Here is a 19,947-nt window from a genome sequence, read left to right as displayed (position 1 = left end):
CAGAAAACCCTTCAGTCGCAGCCAGCCAGCAGGACGAACCAGAGCCACCATCGAACACGAGCAACCGAGACGTCATCTGCAATGGCAACGCGTTGGAGGTAGCTCCCACAGTAACGGAGCAGAGGCACCATCAGACACAATCGACATACTTAGGTTTTTTGAAGGGTGGAGCTATGGGATCGCGTGGTAAAACCACAGGCCAAAACCCCTCACCTAACCCAAGTAGCTACAACCAGGGTTAGGGGAGTTAGACCATGGTTTAGTTAGTTACACCATAGTTAGTAAAAGGTTAGTTAGGGGTAAGTAACTAGAAGTGTGCCAAGATAACCAAATGTATCTTGGAATGTAATACCAAACTGGATAAAAGAATTTCGATGGAATGGAAAAGAGGAAGAGAGTTTGGAGGCATTTTACAATATTCTAAACATTAAATACGTGTTTTATAACAATTATGCTGGAAAAACAAAAAACAAATACAAAGAGCAAAGAACAGAAGGACGAAGAGTGAAAAACAAAAAACGAATGCGTGAAGGCCAAAGGCAAAAAGCAAAAACTAACGCAAAAAAAGCGTAAAACAAAAGGGAAAAACTAAAGAGCAAAGAGCAAAAAAGCATAAAGCAAAAAGCAAACACGAAAAGATCAAATAGCAAAGAGTGAAGAGCAAAAGGCAAAGGGTGAAGAGTGAAGAGCAAAACGCAAGAAGCAAAAAATAAAGAGCAAAGGAGCAAAAATCTAAGAGTGAAGAGGGAAAAGCAAAGAGCAAAAAAATAAAAGGAAAAAGGAAAGAACCAAAAAGCAAAAGCCGAAAAACAAAAAACAAAAAACAAAGACAAAACACCGAAAAAGCAAAAAGCAAAAATCAAAGAGCAAAAGAGCAAAAGAGCACAAAGTAGTGAAAGAGCACATAGTGGAAAACAAAGAGCAAAGAGAAAAAAAAGCAAAAAAGCATAACGAATCGCCACCACTTCCTCCTTCACCTATGGTAAAGATTAAATGGCAATCTTTCACATTTCCGCTAGTGATGCATATGAAGAGAACACTACAAAACCTACGGGCTGCGCCCACAGATCCCACCCCAAGAAACCATATTTGGATTGCATTTCAACGATATCGACCGTACTGCAAAAGAGAGAAAAAGCTAAAAAAGCAAAAACGCATAACGCAAAAAACGAATAACAAGAGAGCAAAACAATGAAGTGCAAAAGAGCAATCAAATGAAAAGGCAAAAAAGAGCAAAAAGCAAACAAACCAGAAAGCAAAAGGCAAAAAGGCAAAAAGCAGAAATCACAAAAGCAAAACACAAAAAGCTTTCCTTGGTCTCTGTTCAAAATAAAGAAATTGAAGCCTTTCTTCCATGCATCCATCCTCTGTCTCTTTTGCTCAGTTATTTGAGACCTGCCATTGCAGAGCAATACTTTTTAGGGTTTCTATAAGAGAGAAGGAAGCCTGAGCAGACTTCTTTAGGGTTTGAGGAAAGACGATCGGAAAGGAAGAAGCAAGAATATCAGACAGTCTTTTTCCGAGAAACCGGGAAAGAGTTTAGGGTTTCCAAGGAAGGAAGAAAAGAAGAAGCCATGGCTATGGCTATGGAAGAATCCAGATCTTCTTCATCGATCTTCATCTTGATTGTCTCCGCGTCTCTGATTCTCTCTGTTTCCTCAGGTCTCCAATTCGATATCGGAGCATCAGAAAAGAAATGTTTTACGGAGGAGCTCAACACGAAAGGATTAGTCCTTGCTAATTACCATTTGGTTTCTGATAATACTACCAAAATATCCTCAAAGGTAAGTACTTTCAATGCTACCTGATCTCTCTCTCTCTCTCTCTCTCTCTTTGTGTTGTTCTTTTTTCTTCCATTTACAAATGCAAAATCATTATGGAATTGATTGGTTGAGTATCTGTAGACATATACTTTTAGCTTGAATAAATTAAATAGAGAATTTGATTGACTATCTGCAAACATAGAGTTCTAATTTACTGAAGTCAGATAGAGGATTTACTAAAGAGTATACACAGAAAGAGAGTTCATATTTCGATTAAATAAAATAGATGGCTTGATCGATTATTATAACAAGTATTGCCAAACTGAGAGATTTAGTTTGGTCAAATCAAATACAGGGTTTTGTTGGTTATTTGATAGAGTATCCGCACAAATTAGAATCTTAGCTTGATGAAATCAAATAGAGGGTATTGTGCAGAGTATCCTGAGAATAGGTTTTCAGCTTGATTAAATCAATAGATGATTTGATCAGTTATGAGATATGAGTATCTGAATGACAGTTTCTTTCAAATAAGTTTGTTAAGCGTGTAACCTTGGCAAGGATTTGGAGAAGCTGATTGCATCATATACTCCTCACCAAAGCGTAGTAGAGGGACATCTGAATCAAACAATTGTAGAGATGACCTGATGTGTCCTCATGGGAGCAAAATTACCTGACTCTTTTTAGGCAGAGGCAATTAATACTGTGATCCACATATTCAAACAAGGGTATACAAGCATGAAACCTTTTGCCACACATCAACAGATGTTCAGCTGTACATTTTTGGTGCTTGTACCTGACAACTGTAGGAGAAACCTGGGTATCAAGAGCAGGAAGTGCATCTTTGTCGGATATAAGCCTAAAGACTCTATGGTCTTATTAGAAAGAAAATGGTACTCAATGAGGATGTGAAATTTGATGCAAGCTCAGATAAAAGGAAAATCTCGACGGAAAAATTAGTGAAACATGTGCAAAGTCTATAAATTAAGATCAGATAGAGAAATCTGTTGGCCCATAAACAACTTGATCCTGTTGAAAAAGGGATGTCACTCTTGAAGTGTGTGAACCACCTTCAAGGATCTGAGCTAAGATTGTGAACTGAAAATCTGGTGGTTGGACCACATAGGTTGAGGGTTAAAGGTAAAGAGAGATGTTTGACGGATCAGCTATTGAGAGATGACGTTCAGCAAACAGGACTGTAGTAGAGATGAGAGTAGAGACACGCAGATCTTTGGTGTACCCAACCGCCTTGATTGGTACACAAGAAAAAAAAAAGGTTATTATATTAGTTAACCTTACAAAGAAAGTGGTGTGTTCACATTACAAAAGGAGGTGTCCTGTCTAGGTGAACAATGTGTTCACATATACGAATAATTACCTAATTTGTGAACTAAGGGCCTTTACACCTAACAACCTCCCACTTAAAGGTCTGATGTGAACATTCAAGTAACTCCCACTAACTGTATGCAATGCTCATGTTGAGCTTTGCCAAGACTTTTAGTGAGAATATCTGCAGGATTATCCTGTGTTTTGATCTTGGTCAATGTGACTAGACCATCCTCCAAAACTTGTCTGATAAAGTGATGTCGCACATCAATGTGTTTGGTGCGCGAATGAAACATGGCATTCTTAGCCAGATACACAGCACTCTGGCTATCACATCCTAACACAGGAGTACTAACAGACATGCCAAGATCTTCACCAAGTCTGCTGAGCCATATAGCTTCCTTAGAAGCTTCTGTAGCTGAAATATATTCAGCTTCAATAGTACTCAGTGCTACAATCTTTTGCAATTTGGAGCACCAAGACACTGCTCCACCAGCAACTGTAAATATATACCCGCTAGTAGACTTACGTGTATCCAAGTCACCTGCCATGTCTGCATCACAATATCCCTGCAAATTTAATGCACCCTTCCCATAGCATAAACATTTTCTCTGTGTACCTTTAAGATACCTGAAAACACACTTGACAGCCTCCCAATGTGCTTTCCCGGGATTAGACATATAGTGACTAACAACTCCCACTGCATAAGCAATATCTGGACGAGTAGCTACCATAGCATGAACCACATGCTGATGCATAAGGAATTCCCTTCATAGCATTGATTTCCATCTCATCCTTTGGACAATCAGCCTTGCTGAGTTTAAGATATGATGGCAAAGGAACTCCAAGGGACTTTGCTTCTGCCATATTAAATCTGTTAAGCACTTTTTCAATGTACTTTTCTTGTGACAAAAACAACAATTTGTCTTTTCTGTTTCTACTGATTCTCATGCCCAAAATATGCTCTGCATTTCCCAAATCTTTCATAGAGAAGACCAATTTCAGTTGATCTTTTATAGCATCAAGACTAGTCTTTCTTTTCCCAGCTAGCAACATATCATCCACATATAGAACAAGTATGATAGGACTGTCATCGATATCCTTTTTCGTGTATAAACAATGATTTGCATAGCTACGATCAAAGCCTTGAGAAAGCATAAAAGTATCAAACTTCTTATACCACTGTCGTGGTGCTTGTTTTAGGCCATACAAGCTACGTTTTAGTTTGGATACCAAAGGCTCCTTGTTAGAGACTACAAAACCCTCAGGTTGTTTCATGTAGATCTGTTCATCAATATCACCATGCAAAAAATCGGTCTTTACATCCATTTGGTACAACTCCAAATTAAGCATTGCAGTGAGAGCAAATAGCACACGAAGTGTGGTCATCTTCACAACAGGAGAGAAGACCTCTTGGAAGTCAATACCTTCCTTCTGTGCATAACCCTTGGCAACTAATCTTGCCTTGTATTTTGGTTTCCCTTCAATTCCCTTTACCTTATAAACCCACTTATTTGGAAGAGCTTTCCTTCCTTGAGGTAAGGACACAAGATCCCATGTATCATTTGCATATATTTCTTCTTGCATTGCAAGCTCCCACTTACTGCTAAGTTCACATGACATTGCCTCCTTATAAGTAAGAGGTTCACCCTCATCTGACAGCATGACATAATGCAAAGAGGGGTCATATCTATATACCTGCCTCCTTGAACGATTAGACCTACGTACCCAATGATCAGTATTTTCTGGGATTGGTTCTAAATCTGGAGGAAAATCATTTTCAGCACATTCTGGCTGTTGCAAACCATGTCCAGCATGTTGTTCAACATCTATATTTTGTTCTTCAGTACCTTCATCTCGTTGACCAATACCTTCATGAGCATCTCTTTGCTGTCCAACTTCTTCTGGCTCAAAGATAACTGGGCGATCATCATATTCAACCTTTGGTATAGCATCATGAGGTTTATTTTCAGATTTTGTGGATGGCTGTAATTGCTGAAATGTAACGCTCTTAGAATTCCCAACAGAGGAACAAGCATTTTTCAGCAATTTTTCTTCATTAAAAACAACATCCCGGCTGCGTACAATTTTTCTGGACTGAGGTAACCAAATCCTATAGCCCATTTCACCTTCATCACCATAGCCCATAAAAATGCCCATGGTGGACTTAGCATCGAGCTTATTTCTCAGCTCACTTCTAATGTGTACAAACGCATCACAACCGAAAATTCGTAAATGGTCATATGAGGCTGGTTTGCCAGACCAAACCTCCTCAGGGATTCCATTTTTTAAGGACTTGTTGGGAGAACGATTACATATATGAACCGCGGTTTTTAATGCTTCTCCCCAAAATTCATGAGGGAGATTAGTTGTGGACAGCATGCATCGTACTCGCTCACACAAGGTCCTATTATACCTTTCTGCCACCCCATTTGATGAAGGGTTATATGGAACTGTAAGCTCTCTTTTAATACCATGTAAGTCACAATAAGACTTAAATTCTGCAGATGTAAACTCACCCCCATTATCTGTTCTGAGACATTTCAGTTTTGTCCCTTTTTGAGTAGTCACAAATGCATGAAAAGATTTAAATGCATCAAATGCATCACCTTTTCTTTTCATCAAGTACACCCAAATCTTCCTAGAATAATCATCGATAAAGGAAATAAAATATGCAGCACCGCCCAAGGATTTTACAGGCATGCTACATACATAAGAATGCACCAAATCTAGCACATTTGGTTTACGAGAGATACCAGAATAATAAGAATTTCTCACTTGTTTGCCAAATAGACAATCATTACAAAAACCCAGCTTTGATCCTTTAACATCAAATCTTTTTAAAGCAGAAAGGACTTCAAGTCCTTTTTGGCTCATATGTCCTAATCTCTTATGCCAAAGCTCTAAACGAGAGTTGAATTCAGCAATAGCAAGAAACTTTCCAGGTAAAGCTTTACATTGCAAATAGTACAAAGTGCCCTTTTTGCAACCTTTCACAATAACCATAGATCCTTTCTTTAGTTTCCATAATCCACCACTGAATGATGTGGTGTAACCATGCAAATCCATCTGTCCTACAAATAGCAAACTTTTCTTAATGCCAGGTACATACCTAACATCTTTGAGCACAAGCTCTTGACCATTATCCAAAGATAAGTGTATGGTTCCAATACCATCAATATTGCAAGCACTATTGTTACCAAGATAAACTTTTCCATAACTGCCTGCATCAAATGTGGTAAAGCACTCCAAACATGGAGTAACATGAAAAGAAGCCCCGGAGTCTACTATCCATGTCTATGTCAATCCATCATCGATTGACAATAAAGCATCAATAACATCTGTTTTGGTGATTTGCATGTCTTGAACATGAGCTATAAAGGCATCACCTATAATACAGAGTACATCACCATCTTCACCAGATAGGTCTTCAATGATAACATTTGAAGCCATATTAGCTTTCTCTGTTGTATTAAACTTATCATCTTTGTTTTTCTTCTCTCCTACATTCTTCTTCCTTTCTAGTTCCATCTTCCAATATCTACAATCAGGTTTCTTATGACCTTTACGGCCACAATGATAGCATGTGATATCTTGTTGTTTTCCTTTCCCTCTACTCTTACTTCTATTTCTTTGTCCTACATTTGGGTTCCTCTTATCATATCTCCCCCTAATATTGTATGTTGAACCACTACCTTCTCCGCTAGATTGTCTTCTAATCTCTTCACTGAGAATAGAGCCCCGCACACCATCGAAGGTCAAGGTGGGGCTATTAGATAGTAAAACAACTAATGTTTCCCACGAATCCGGTAAAGTCATAAGTAGGAAGATAGCTTTGAGCTTGTCATCAAAAGCTGGTAATCCTGAATCATGTAGTTGGGAGAGAGTACCTGTGAATAACGATAGATGCTCTGTTGCACCTTTCGACTCATCAAGCCTCATACTGACAAGTTTTCTCATCAAATGCACCTGATTCATAGGAGTAGTATTCTCGTAAGTTTTCTTAAGTTTCTCCCAAACTTGATGGGCAGTAGTCAAGCCCTTTACATCTACAAGAATTTCATCAGAAACAGCCATTTAATATATGTAATGGCTTTCTTATTCAGAGTGTTCCAAGCATCATTTTCCATGCTCTCTGGTTTCTTTTCGACGAGAGCATCTTTACAATCTCTTAGAAAGAGGATGCCCAGCATACGCTCTTTCCACAATTCGAAACCTTTTCCATCAAATCTCTTGATTTCAAAGAGGTTTTTCACTTCAGCTGAAGTGGAGGGCATTGCTCCCAAGATTTATGACAGATGCCTTCAGAAATTGAGCAGAATACCAATAGGAAAGGGTCTGACAGATTTTATTTTTTATTTTTTTAAATCTGTGTTTTCTGCTGATTCTGAATCTAAAGAAAAACAGCAAAGCAGAGAAAAGAGATTTGGCTCTGATACCAGTTAAAGGTAAAGAGGAATGTTTGACAGATCAGCTATTGAGAGATGACGTTCAGCAAACAGGACTGTAGTAGAGATGAGAGTAGAGACACGCAGATCTTTGGTGTACCCAACCGCCTTGATTGGTACACAAGAAAAAAAAAGGTTATTATATTAGTTAACCTTACAAAGAAAGTGGTGTGTTCACATTACAAAAGGAGGTGTCTTGTCCAGGTGAACAATGTGTTCACATATATGAATAATTACCTAATTTGTGAACTAAGGGCCTTTACACCTGACAGAGGGTGATAGAGAAGTTGGCATAGTGGAAGTTTGTAGCAAATCAGATTGTCAATCTAGCATGGTGTCTGTCCTTGTCAATAATGAGCTGAGCTCATTGGATGAGGCAATGACAGATCCATGGTGGAAAGAAGCTATGGAGTCTCAGCTGAAGACTATATCTGACAACCAGACTTGGGAGTTGTTGGATTGATGAAACAAGAAGATCATCAGATGAAGATGATTCTGGAAAACTATGTTCGTGTCTGATGGGTCTTTGGGTAAGTACAAAGCAAGACTCGTAGCAAAAGGGTATGTGCAGTGGAAGGAGCAGATCTTGAGGAAACATTTTCTCTAATTGTAAGGTAAAGAATGATTTGAGCGGTCGTCTGCAGCATAGAATTGGCGAGCATACCAGTTGGATGTCAAATCTCCTAGGTGGCTATCTGATGGATGTATTTTTGGAGCAGCCATCAGAGAGTAGATTGAGATGTCCAGCAGATGCTGCACTCTACATAAAACAGAAAGTGAGCAGACATTGATCTTTGTACTTTATGTGGATGATATGGTTCACACAAGCACTGCAAAAGAAGATTTCGATTGGATCAAGTGTGTTACGGGCATGACCATATAATATCCCGTGGTAAGTTTTACCGTAGTATTCAATACACGTGGATAAAGTGTGAGGGTTAAACGAGAGTGTAAAGAAGGGAAGGATTACTTTTAATCCTTGGGATTGAGACAACCCATTAGGCCAAGTGTGAACTTGCCTGGGGGCCTTAGGTCTGGCTATAAATATGAGGCCTAGCTACCCTCATATGATACCTTATCGACTATCTCGAGACTTCGTCTGTGTGGTGGGTCAACTCTTGTAGCGAGCGCCAGTACCAGGTACAACTTGATGCCACAACGGTGGTATTGGACGCCGATCGAGGCTCGAGTCCGTCTCAATCCCTTCACTCGGGGGTGGTCGGGTGGATCGGCACCCCTCTTTCTCTCTCTTCTCTTATTTTTCTATCTATATTATCCTTATCATATGCTTACATTAGTAGCTAGCTCTAACAAAGTGGAAGCTATTTTTTGAGTTGAAGATGATGGATCTGGGTCTTCTACACTTCTATCTAGGAGCAGAGTAGTATCAAATAAAAAAGGAGATATTTGTAACTCAAGACTAAGAATACCTGGCTAATTTGTAATACGTTTGGGATGGAAAACTCATTTGGATGTGAGAACTCATTGAGGTGTAAATTGAAATGTTGATTGAGGTGTTCCTTTAGAGGACCAAGAATATTGAGATTCAGTGTCACTTCATGTGAGAATTCATTTTGGATGAGGAGGTGACGTTGGAGTATTGAGAACAAGTGTGCAGATCTCTTTATGAAGGCTCTGGGATCTGAATTGATTAAGAAGATGCTGCAAATTTTTCAAGCAGTGAATACCAGACATGTAAAGGAAAAGGTCTAGCCGAATGATGTGGAGTTTGCAAAGAGGATGGAGCAAGAGGTTTCTATGCAAAAGCGAAGTCTGATGATGTAGGATTCCATGGTGGATGATATAGGTCACATGGGAATGTGTTATATAAGATAAAATGGACTTGTGATCAAATTGGATGATGTGGTTGTTATGGGTAAAGCACTTGTAAGGGAATGCCAATGTGAATAAGTGCCATCAATCTGCTCATGGGTGCTAAACAAAAGAAGGGGAGACTTTAATATAGTATAGGAGTTAATTCTTAGGTTAACAACCTATTTTACATAAGTCCTTTCTGGGTTAAGCCATTAGAAAATTCACCATCAAATTGTATTTATATTTGCTCATTTCTGAGCATATGACCTATAGCATTTGTGTCTTACTTCTTCATTGTATGCTCCATCAAATCAGTTGCTTGAGCACTTGTAATTTCCACAGTTAATATGTGTCGGAAAGGCCCCTTAGGGTGTGATCTTAACATCTGCCTCCCTACCTGTATGCATGGACATTATTCTCTTTGGAAGAGAAAAGCAACCCCTCTCAATGCTGATGTGCTCTGTTTAGTGGTTTCCTTTTATATGAACTTCTTTGGAAAGGCCTTATGTTCTCTGAACCCTAGATGTCTTTGTAATGACGATGTGTTTGTGAGAAAAGTTGCTAATAGCAGTAGTGGAACAGTTGTTAGAACAAAATAGACACAGCCAAGCTGTGAGAGTAGAAAAAATGGTTGCAAAGAGTGGAGACACAGCCAAAGAGTAGAGCTTGTTTTGTAACTAGCAACAGAAAATAATCTAGTTGCAAAAGAGGCTGGTAGCCTATTTATACAAAATTGGTAATGGTTGTTTGGTAGTTAAGAGACTCTTATCCTACCAAACAGGTACAATAAACTAGGAATAAAAGGGAATATCTTGGAAAAGATGGAAGATTAAGAAGGCATTTAAAGCTAGAGAGAGAAGACATTTAAAGAGTTGCAGATTCTGGAGAGAGAAGAATCTAGGAAGAGAGAATGTAAAAGAGAGATAATATTGATGAAAGAGAGTGCAGGTCTGGAGCTGGAGCTGATGGAAAATAATCGACACTTTCCAAACTTCACCTCTCGGCCACAACCAAGGAAACACACGAATCGTTGTTGCAGAAAATGGGAAATGCAAAAGTAAATAAGTGGACACACGATTTAACGTGGAAAACCCTGTACGGGAAAAACCACGGGAGTACAAGACTCCGAACCAAAACTATGCACAGAGAAATATACAATGGCGAGCTGCAAGGCGACGACCTTGAGCTCGCTGTCCTCGCCACAGGTGGCGGAATTACACAGAGGCGTCGACCTCTTCGTCTCTCACGCTCTATCTCTCTCACGGCTGCTCTCTCTTCACTCCTCTTGAGTGGAAAAACAGAAAAAAATGGGTAGCAACTTAAAACTGTTTGCCCTAAGTCATATTTATACACATATGACTTTAGGGCTATTTACAACTATAGCCTCAAGGGCCCTTGGCAAACATATTCACAGATATGTCCCCGCATCCGGATCTCTCTCCGGGTACATTCGTCATCCGGCTCCGAAGCCGAGGTCTTCATCATCCGGTTCCGAAACCGCAACCGGGCTTGTCGTCATTCATCTCCGGACATCCGACCATCCCATCCGGAGGGACCGTAATCCCAACAAACTCCCCCTTCACTTCGGCATGGGATGTCTCTCCAATCCGATCCTCTTCCGGCATGCTTCCAGCTTGTCGGGTGTGAGCACCTTGGTCAGCATATCCGACCCGTTCTCGTCCGTGTGGATCTTCGTCAGCACGAACTCCTTGTCTTCTATCCTTTCCCGGATCCAGTGATATCTTCGCTGGATGTGCTTCGTCCGGGAGTGATAGGCCGCGTTCTTCGCAAGGTGGATTGCACTCTGACTGTCGCAGTAGAGTCAGTACTCCTCCTGCCGGATACCGAGCTCTCTAATGAAGTCCTTCATCCATATTATTTCCTTGCCGGCTTCAACAGCCGCCATGTACTCCGCCTCCGTGGTTGACAACGCAACCGTCTTCTGCAGCCTCGACTGCCATGAAACAGCTCCCCCTGCATACGTCATCACATACCCTGATGTGGACCGGCTGGTATCTGCATCAGCCGACATATCCGAATCGGTGAAGCCGTCGAGTTCGGGCTTACCGGAGCCGAATCGGAGGCACACGTTTGCCGTGCCCTTCAGGTATCGGAGTATCCACTTGGCCGCGTTCCAATGCTCTTTGCCGGGATTGCTCATGTACCGGCTCACCACTCCGACTGCATATCCTATGTCCGGTCGGGTACACACCATTGCGTACATCAAGCTCCCGACGGCAGAGGCATATGGTACTTTCATCATGTCCTCCTTCTCAGCCTTTGTCTTGGGGCTCTGCTTGCTGGACAGCTTGCAGTTTGCCGGGAGTGTTGACCCGACCGGTCTTGCTTCCGACATGTTGAACCGGTGAAGCACCTTTGTCACGTACTTCTCCTGTGACAGCCACAACTGCTTCTTCTTCCGGTCCCGGATGATGTGCATCCCTAGTATTTGCCTCGCCGGACCCAGGTCCTTCATTGAGAAGGTTCAGTGAAGAGCCTTCTTCAGCATCCGTATCTTGACCTGGTCTCGTCCGACGATCAACATGTCGTCCACGTACAGGAGGAGTATTAGAAAGTCTTCTCCTTCGTACTTCTTCACAAACACGCAGTGATCGGACTGCGTTTTGTGGTACCCTTCGTCTGTCATGAAGGAGTCGAACTTTCGGTACCATTGCCGGGGAGCCTGCTTCAGACCGTAAAGGCTCTTCTTCAACCGGCATACCAGGTGCTCCTTCCCTTTCTTCTCGAATCCTTCCGGTTGCTGCATGTAGATCTCTTCTTCGAGGTCACCGTGAAGGAATGCCATCTTCACGTCCATCTGTTCTATCTCGAGGTCCATGCTTGCCGCTATGCTCAGCACCGTCCGGATGGAGGTCATCTTCACTACCGGGGCAAATATCTCGTCGAAGTCGACGCCCTTCTTCTGCTGAAACCCCTTCACCACGATCCTGGCTTTGTATCTCGGGGGGTTTCCGGCATCTCCCGGTTTCAGCTTGAACACCCACTTGTTACGGAGTGCCCGTTTTCCTTTCGGCAACTCCACAAGTTCATATGTGTGGTTCTCATGCAGGGAATCCATCTCCTCCTGCATGGCACTTAACCACCTGCGGCTATGGGTGTCATGTTTCGCTTCTTCAAAGCTCTCCGGCTCCCCCTCGTCGGTTAGCAGCACGTGCTCTGGTTCCGGAAATCTCCGGGGAGCCCTTCTCTCTCTTAGAGGATATCTCCGTTCCGGAGCTTCGGTAACCGGTTCTTTCGATTCTTCTTCATCCGAATCCATTTCGGGATCGGGGCCAGTTCCGGTATCATTTTCATCTTCTTCGGCCGGTTCTGTTTCTTCACCGTCTTCGGCCGGATCTTCGAGTGTTAACTGGTCCCTTGCCGGTCGGGACTGCTCCTCGTAGAGTTTATCCTCACCGGTCGACTTGGAGCTCTTCATCTTCTTCTCCGACTCCCAGTCGGCGAGTGTCTTGTTCTCCATGAAAATGATATCACGGCTCCGGAATATCTTCTTGTCGACCGGGTCCCATACTCGGTAGCCGAACTCGTCATCGCCGTAACCGAGGAATATGCATGGCCGGGTCTTTGGATCTAGCTTTCCTCTCCGGTCCTTTGCCACATGCACGTATGCGAGACACCCGGACACCTTCAGATGCCGGTAGGATACTTCCCTACCGGTCCACACTCTCTGCGGCGTGTCTCCGTCCAAAGGTACTGAGGGTGATCTGTTTATCACGTATGTCGCCGTTGACATCGCCTCAGCCCAAAACCCCTTGGGTAATTCCGCATGCGCCAGCATACTCCGGACCCTCTCCATTATGGTCCGGTTCATCCTCTCGGCCAGCCCGTTCAGTTCCGGCGTCTTCGGCACAGTAAACTCGAGCCGGATTCCCTTCGAGCGACAGTACTCCGCGAACTGCCCCCGGTATTCCCCTCCGTTATCCGCTCGTATCGCTTTCAGCTTCTTGCCGGATTCCCTTTCCACTCTCGCGTGGAGTTCTTTGAAGACGCACAACACTTGGTCCTTTGTCTTCAACGGTGCCGTCCACAGCTTCCGGCTGTGATCATCAATGAATGTTACGAAGTACTGGGCTCCGCCATGTGACTTCGTTTCTACCTGACACACATCAGTGTGCACCAACTCCAATGGTGCGCTACGTCTCGTCGGTGGCCTTGAGTGGAAGGAGGTTCGGTTCTGCTTACCGGCCAGGCAATCGGTGCACTTCTCCAGGTGCACATGCTTCACTGGAATAAGGTTGTCTTCTGCAAGCCTCTTCATCCCCTTCTCACTCATGTGGCACAGTCTCTTGTGCCACAGCTCACCGGCAGTGTCGGCTGCCACGTTCAACTCTTCCGGACACAACCAGGCATTCATAAGGTACAGTGTGTTGACTTTCCGGGCCCGAGCCACTATCAGGCTCCCCTTGCTGAACTTCATTACGCCGTTCCGGATGCTACCTGTGTAGCCTTCATCGTCTAGCCTCCCGGCCGAAATCAGGTTCAATCGAACCTCCGGAACGTGTCGGACATCCTTCAGCAGCATTTTGCATCCGGTCGAGGTTGTCGACCACACGTCTCCTATGCCGGCAATCCGGCACGTACCTTCATTTCCCATCCGAACACAGCCATGCTCACCGACTGTGTAGGATGAGAAGTATCTTCTCTCCGGGGTCAGGTGGAACGATGCTCCGGAATCGACCACCCAGGTCGTCTCATCGCCGGCAATGTTTAGTTCACCTTCTTCGGTGATGAGCATGATTTCTTCCTCACTTGCCGCGAGTGCCGTCGTTCCTTTCCGGTCCTGCCCTCGCCGATCCGGACCTCTCCGGTCCGTGGCTCCCCGGTATGCACCGTTTCTCTCCGGTGACTTCTTCGAATCGGTGTCGTCGGCTCCGTTGTCCTTTCGGTAATGCCGACAATTCTTCCGGAAGTGCCCCGGCTTCCCACAGTGGAAGCATGTGGGTCTTCCTCTTGACTGCGACCGGGTCCCCGACTTCTCCCGTCTTTGCGGACTCCGGTTCCATTGTCTTCCCCGTTCCGATTCGGTAAGCAACGCCTTCGAGTCGGAGGCCGGTTCTTTATCTCTCCGACGCGCTTCTTCGTTCAAAATACTTGTCTTTACCGTTTGTAGGGACAAGTTATCTTCCGTGCAGGAGGTTCTGAGAGTCACCACCAAGTTCTCCCAGCTTTCCGGCAATGTACACATCAGAATGATGGCTTGCATTGCATCCTCCAGCGGGAACTTGATCGCCGCAAGCTGGTTCACGAATCCCATGAACGTGCTTACGTGTTCCACCATACTCTTGCCGTCCCGGTACTTGAGGTTCACTATCTTCCTCATCAGGGAGGTCCGGTTCAACGCATTCTTCCTCTCGTAGAGGCCCGACAGCTTCCGCCACATCTCATATGCGTTGATGTCGTTCGCCACATGTTGTAGAACGCTCACGTCGACGTATTGCCGAATGGTTGCAACGGCTTTCCGGTTCAGAAGCCTCCATTCCGACTCAAGTACCCCCTTCGGTATTTCCGACCTGTCAATCGGTTCGTACAGGTCCCGAACAATCAGAAGATCCTCCATCTTGATCTTCCAGTCGGCGTAATTCTGCGCATTCAGCACCATCATCCCCGGCTGCCCGCTGCCGCCGCCTTCCATTTTCTGCAGCAACCTTGCTCTGATACCAAATTGATGGAAAATAATCGACACTTTCCAAACTTCACCTCTCGGCCACAACCAAGGAAACACACGAATCGTTGTTGCAGAAAATGGGAAATGCAAAAGTAAATAAGTGGACACACGATTTAACGTGGAAAACCCTGTACGGGAAAAACCACGGGAGTACAAGACTCCGAACCAAAACTATGCACAGAGAAATATATAATGGCGAGCTGCAAGGCGACGACCTTGAGCTCGCTGTCCTCGCCACAAGCGGCGGAATTACACAGAGGCGTCGACCTCTTCGTCTCTCACGCTCTATCTCTCTCACGGCTGCTCTCTCTTCACTCCTCTTGAGTGGAAAAACAGAAAAAAATGGGTAGCAACTTAAAACTGTTTGCCCTAAGTCATATTTAGGGCTATTTACAACTATAGCCTCAAGGGCCCTTGGCAAACATATTCACAGATATGTCCCCGCATCCGGATCTCTCTCCGGGTACATTCGTCATCCGGCTCCGAAGCCGGGGTCTTCATCATCCGGTTCCAAAACCGCAACCGGGCTTGTCGTCATTCATCTCCGGACATCCGACCATCCCATCCGGAGGGACCGTAATCCCAACAGGAGCTGGCACCCTCCAACAGTCTTGTCCTCTCACATTCTTCATGGATGTGTTGAAAATACTGAGTTGTAGGTCCAAATTACAATGTATAACATTTTTTTCTAGGTTCATACCTCTGAATGTGTATTTGAGAGGCATACATGACGTAACATCACAGGAGGCTGGTTTGGTCTTCTTATGAAGAAGCATTATACACTTACTCTATTAATTCGTGCATATATCTCATTGCATTTAAACTAATGATTGGGAGTTTAAGTCGGAGCATGTTGATGACATATTACAAGTGCATCAGCAGTTTCTGTGAGACAATCATACTTTACGAGGAAAGAAATGAGAAAGATTTTATATTGAGTATATCAGACAAAGACCCAATGTTCCTCGTTGTGCTGATTCCCTTGCCTTTGTTCCTCCTACTAGGAAAGAAATGAGAGAGATTGAGCCAGACTATCACACAAACACCCAATGTTCCTTCTTGCACCAATTCCTTTGCCTTTGTTCCTCCTAGTGGCAATTCCCCTGGTTTTGTACCATGTGACATGGTTCTCACTGTGAACATTTGGGGAATGATTGTTAAAGGTACAGACACAAGAGCAGGCTAGTCAAGCTCCGATAGTCATTACAGCACATTGGCAATCTGTGGTGTTTTGTTCGCATGCCTCCCCCTCATGTGGTGATGGCAGGTGCCCCTGCTCCTCTGTTCATGTGTTGAACATATATAATCTTGCTAGCCAATTTACTGATGCTCTTGCTCACCCATGCAAGGTTTCATAGCTGGCTTATTTCTCTGGGCTAATGCATGCTTTAAAAATCTTACAATGCTGTGATACTTATATTCCAATGCATGGGTCAGATGAGTAGGAAAGGCAGTGAATGCCAGCCTTGAGTTAATCAGAAGAATCATGTTTATGACCCTGTGCCAACATGAATTTAGAGAGATTGTATACCAATGTCCCTGTCAAGTTCTGGTACATATAGACTCTTATACTGCTGATGCAAACATTTATTGTATTATTTTCTTTGGGTTTCTTCTCCGTTTGTATTTGTTAGCAGTTTATCTCGTTTTGGGCATCATTGCTTCTCTATCATGTAATGATCACGTGACTTAAGAGTTTTACACTTTTATAACAGCTTTTTGTATAAAACAATTGTAGAATCTTTTGGGCTTCTTATCAGTATAGAAAGGTTAACTGTTATTCCATTTCAGGTATCATTGCCTATCTTTTAAGTATTGATAATGTGACCTGCTTTGCATTTTTGTAACAACTTTTTTTATAAAACAATCGAAAAATATTTGGGGTTCTTATCAGTTGATGGGTGCTAGCACTTATCTTGGTCTCCAAGAGTGGTCATGTGATCTAGTGCTGTGCATGTTCGTGGCAACTTTTGCTATTGTACATAATTCGCTGTAGTAGAGATAGGAAACTACAAAATCTCTTAAGAGTGCTACCATTGTTTCAGGTATCTTTGTGCATAAGACTTTTTTTAATAACTTTTTGTATTGTACATAATGTACTACAATACTTTCATGATAAAGCTAGAGAGAGAAAATAGATGTATTTTTTTGTTTTTGATAGGTTACATCCCCATATGGTAAAACAGTTTATTCTCAAGAACGGGTCAGCGAAGGGGAGTTTGCATTCAATGCCAACGAGGCAGGTGATTACACTGCGTGTTTCTGGATATCTGATGCATCAAGAGAAAGCAAAGCCACGGTTGAGTTAGATTGGAAAACGGGTATTGGAGCTAAAGATTGGGATAGTGTGGCTAAACGCGAGAAAATCGAGGTAAGATGTTTTGAATTGCTCTACTTTTAGCATTATTTCTTTTTTCCTTCCCCATTTTATAAGCATCCACAACATCATGGAGTAAGAAGAGTATTTGGGGTTTTATTAGTTTTTCATTGAAAGAACCATCACAAAGGAACTATTAACACACTATTTAGTAATGAATAATACTATTTCCAAGTATCAGTCAAAATCGAATTCCAATTCTAATTTATCAAGTAGTCGGATCAATTATGAATAACAATGCCGAAGTAAGAAATATGGCAACAACTTAATATATCAAGGTTTTGCCTAAACTGTTTGAGATGAGATTGACTAGGGCAAAAGTCAGATAAATTCATATTTTTGCTAATTGTATAGGGCGTGGAGCTCGAATTGTTGAGACTGGAAGATGCCGTGAAGAGTATTCATGACAATATGTTGTACCTGAGAGACAAGTAGTGTATTTGGAATTCTTACTAGTGTTTGTTTATGAAATAATGGTATTCTTAGTAGTGTTCCTTTATGAAATAGTATTCTTAGCAGTGTTTGTTTTCTGCTACTTGTGCCAGAGAGGAGAAGATGCGGCATGTTAATGAGCTCACAAACTCTCGAATGGCATGGTTCAGCATCTCTTCACTTTCTCTATGCTTAGTATTGGCGGCTTTGCAGCTATGGTATCTAAAGAGCTTTTTTGTCAGAAAGAAACTCTTGTAGTCTCATAAATATTATTATTCCTCGGCCTCATTATATTTGTAATATCGGCTTGCAAAAAGGTGAATTTCTGTTTTGACATTACTTTTTCTATGTGAAATGCTACACATGGAAAAACAGAGTAGTCTTCTTTTTAAGTAGTTATCACTCTCGTTTTACATCCATTGGTGGCAAAATTTCATCATGTTTCTGGACGATTTGTCATGAGATTGGACAATATGCTACTTGCTCAGTATTTGGAAAATTCCTTAGATCAGTATAATGCTACTTGATGCTTCTTGTGACTTAATGAGAGTTTAAAGAGGGATTGATGCACAATCAACAAGAATGCTATTTTTTTAATGCTTCCTAGGTGATAAACATGTATGTTTTGTATCCCTTTTTAGATTGTAGATCATGGAAAGTTTCTAATACCTACTCAACTCTTTAACAATATCAAAGTTTTTCTCATCCATTGAACACACCTTCTGAGCTTTGACATATTTTCCCTTCAAAGTTATGATATCCATGATGGCATGGAATTGTAGAACATAAGATGACTAGTTCTTGAATTGGTTCAAAACTTGAGCATGAACAGTCTTTAAGGTCAACCTCAAATGTAAGTGGTGACTTTGGCCAAATTGTATATGGCAATGGTCACATCTTCTCGTACTACATGTGGTTACAAAATGTCAAATTCAAATGGTCTTAGATAGCATTGAGAATGGTGAAACATGATTGTTTACTAATTAGGAGTAAATATTAGGATTTGGATAAGTAAAGTGCAAAATACAAACATTAGTAGAAATGACCTTAGTACTTCCCATCAAGCACTGGTGGTCTAGTGGTAGAATAGTACCCTGCCACGGTACAGACCCGGGTTCGATTCCCGGCCAGTGCATTCTATTTAAACATTGTTTTTATTACGGTCGTCGTAGGTTCTTTACTCTTAGAAAAACAAAAGGAACAATGTTTAAATAGAATGCACTGGCCGGGAATCGAACCCGGGTCTGTACCGTGGCAGGGTACTATTCTACCACTAGACCACCAGTGCTTGATGTAGATAATTGTCATAAAAATAAATTTATTTTATAAAATACTACTAAGGAAAGGTTTTTAATGATTCACGCTAATAGTTAATTGAAAATGTAGAATGTGACTTACATTAACTAATATTAGGGATTAAATTTGTAGCATTGCAATAACCAAGGCTCACCAAACTAGCATTTCGAAATTGAAAATTCTTGGCTCAAATCTAATAAACTGCACTCATTATTTGTTGTGACTCCATTGTTTTGTTTCGAAATGAAAAAAACCCCATTCATTTTTGGGCTTCTCCTTCATTCTAGAAGGTTTTGGAATGCACTTTGTGCAAGCAACCATGACACGTACACACGATGGTAGACTCAAGTGATCTATGCATATTGTTTGTCCTTTAAATTCAATTCTACTTAGTATATTGCGAATCCATGTCCATATTAGAACCAATTCTATGTTCATCAACAATCCTTGGATTCGATTTTACAAAAACAAATCACACATTCCTATATAAATCTAACACGTAATCATATATTGCCTTAACCACAATCACACTAGTTAAAACAATAATGATCTGGCAAAAATGTTTGCATGTTCACCTTCATGCTTAAACATTAAAGCATGAGCAATAGCTAGATTCTGCAAACATACATCCACATATTTTTATGGTGTTATCATTATGCACACGAAAAGATATGTTTTTCAAAAGCATATATGAGGTTGCTCCTTTTAAGGCGAGCTTTCAAAGCATTACTAAAACATTTTATTCTTGGTCTCATGTGTTATATTTGACCTACAAAGAATGAAAATAGAATCTCTCTTTTTTTCACA

At 42.1% G+C, this 19,947-nt stretch overlaps 1 protein-coding gene and 2 non-coding genes across 3 annotated transcripts; 2 read left to right on the top strand and 1 right to left on the bottom strand.

Moving 5' to 3' along the window:
* The first annotated feature begins 1,499 nt into the window (after positions 1-1,499).
* On the top strand, positions 1,500-18,355 carry LOC147866130 (transmembrane emp24 domain-containing protein p24delta3-like). The gene is made up of 4 exons (XM_087316500.1): positions 1,500-1,784; positions 17,197-17,406; positions 17,767-17,843; positions 17,958-18,355. The coding sequence occupies exons 1-4, from the start codon at positions 1,575-1,577 to the stop codon at positions 18,100-18,102; spliced, it is 642 nt and encodes a 213-aa protein (XP_087172626.1). The 5' UTR covers positions 1,500-1,574; the 3' UTR covers positions 18,103-18,355.
* A 553-nt stretch (positions 18,356-18,908) lies between these two features.
* Positions 18,909-18,979, top strand: TRNAG-GCC (transfer RNA glycine (anticodon GCC)). Its single transcript has one exon. It is a non-coding gene; the product is annotated as a tRNA-Gly (tRNA).
* Positions 18,980-19,061: 82 nt separating this feature from the next.
* TRNAG-GCC (transfer RNA glycine (anticodon GCC)) lies at positions 19,062-19,132 on the bottom strand. Its single transcript has one exon. It is a non-coding gene; the product is annotated as a tRNA-Gly (tRNA).
* Between the last annotated feature and the right edge of the window lie 815 nt (positions 19,133-19,947).

Source organism: Azolla caroliniana, unplaced genomic scaffold (assembly GCF_043228905.1).
Source record: "Azolla caroliniana isolate FFs.n. ecotype wild unplaced genomic scaffold, voAzoCaro1.0.p SCAF_3, whole genome shotgun sequence".
NCBI lineage: Eukaryota > Viridiplantae > Streptophyta > Polypodiopsida > Salviniales > Salviniaceae > Azolla > Azolla caroliniana.
The sequence above is the reverse complement of the archived record's forward strand: the minus strand, read 5'-3'. Positions and strand labels throughout refer to the sequence as shown.

Bases quoted from the DNA above. Each gene is read 5' to 3' on its own strand.
- LOC147866130 (XM_087316500.1), top strand. From the start codon at position 1,575: ATGGCTATGGCTATGGAAGAATCCAGATCTTCTTCATCGATCTTCATC. The intron at 17,407-17,766 runs GTAAGATGTTTT...CTAATTGTATAG, and splicing joins CTAAACGCGAGAAAATCGAG to GGCGTGGAGCTCGAATTGTT. The intron at 17,844-17,957 runs GTAGTGTATTTG...TACTTGTGCCAG, and splicing joins ATGTTGTACCTGAGAGACAA to AGAGGAGAAGATGCGGCATG.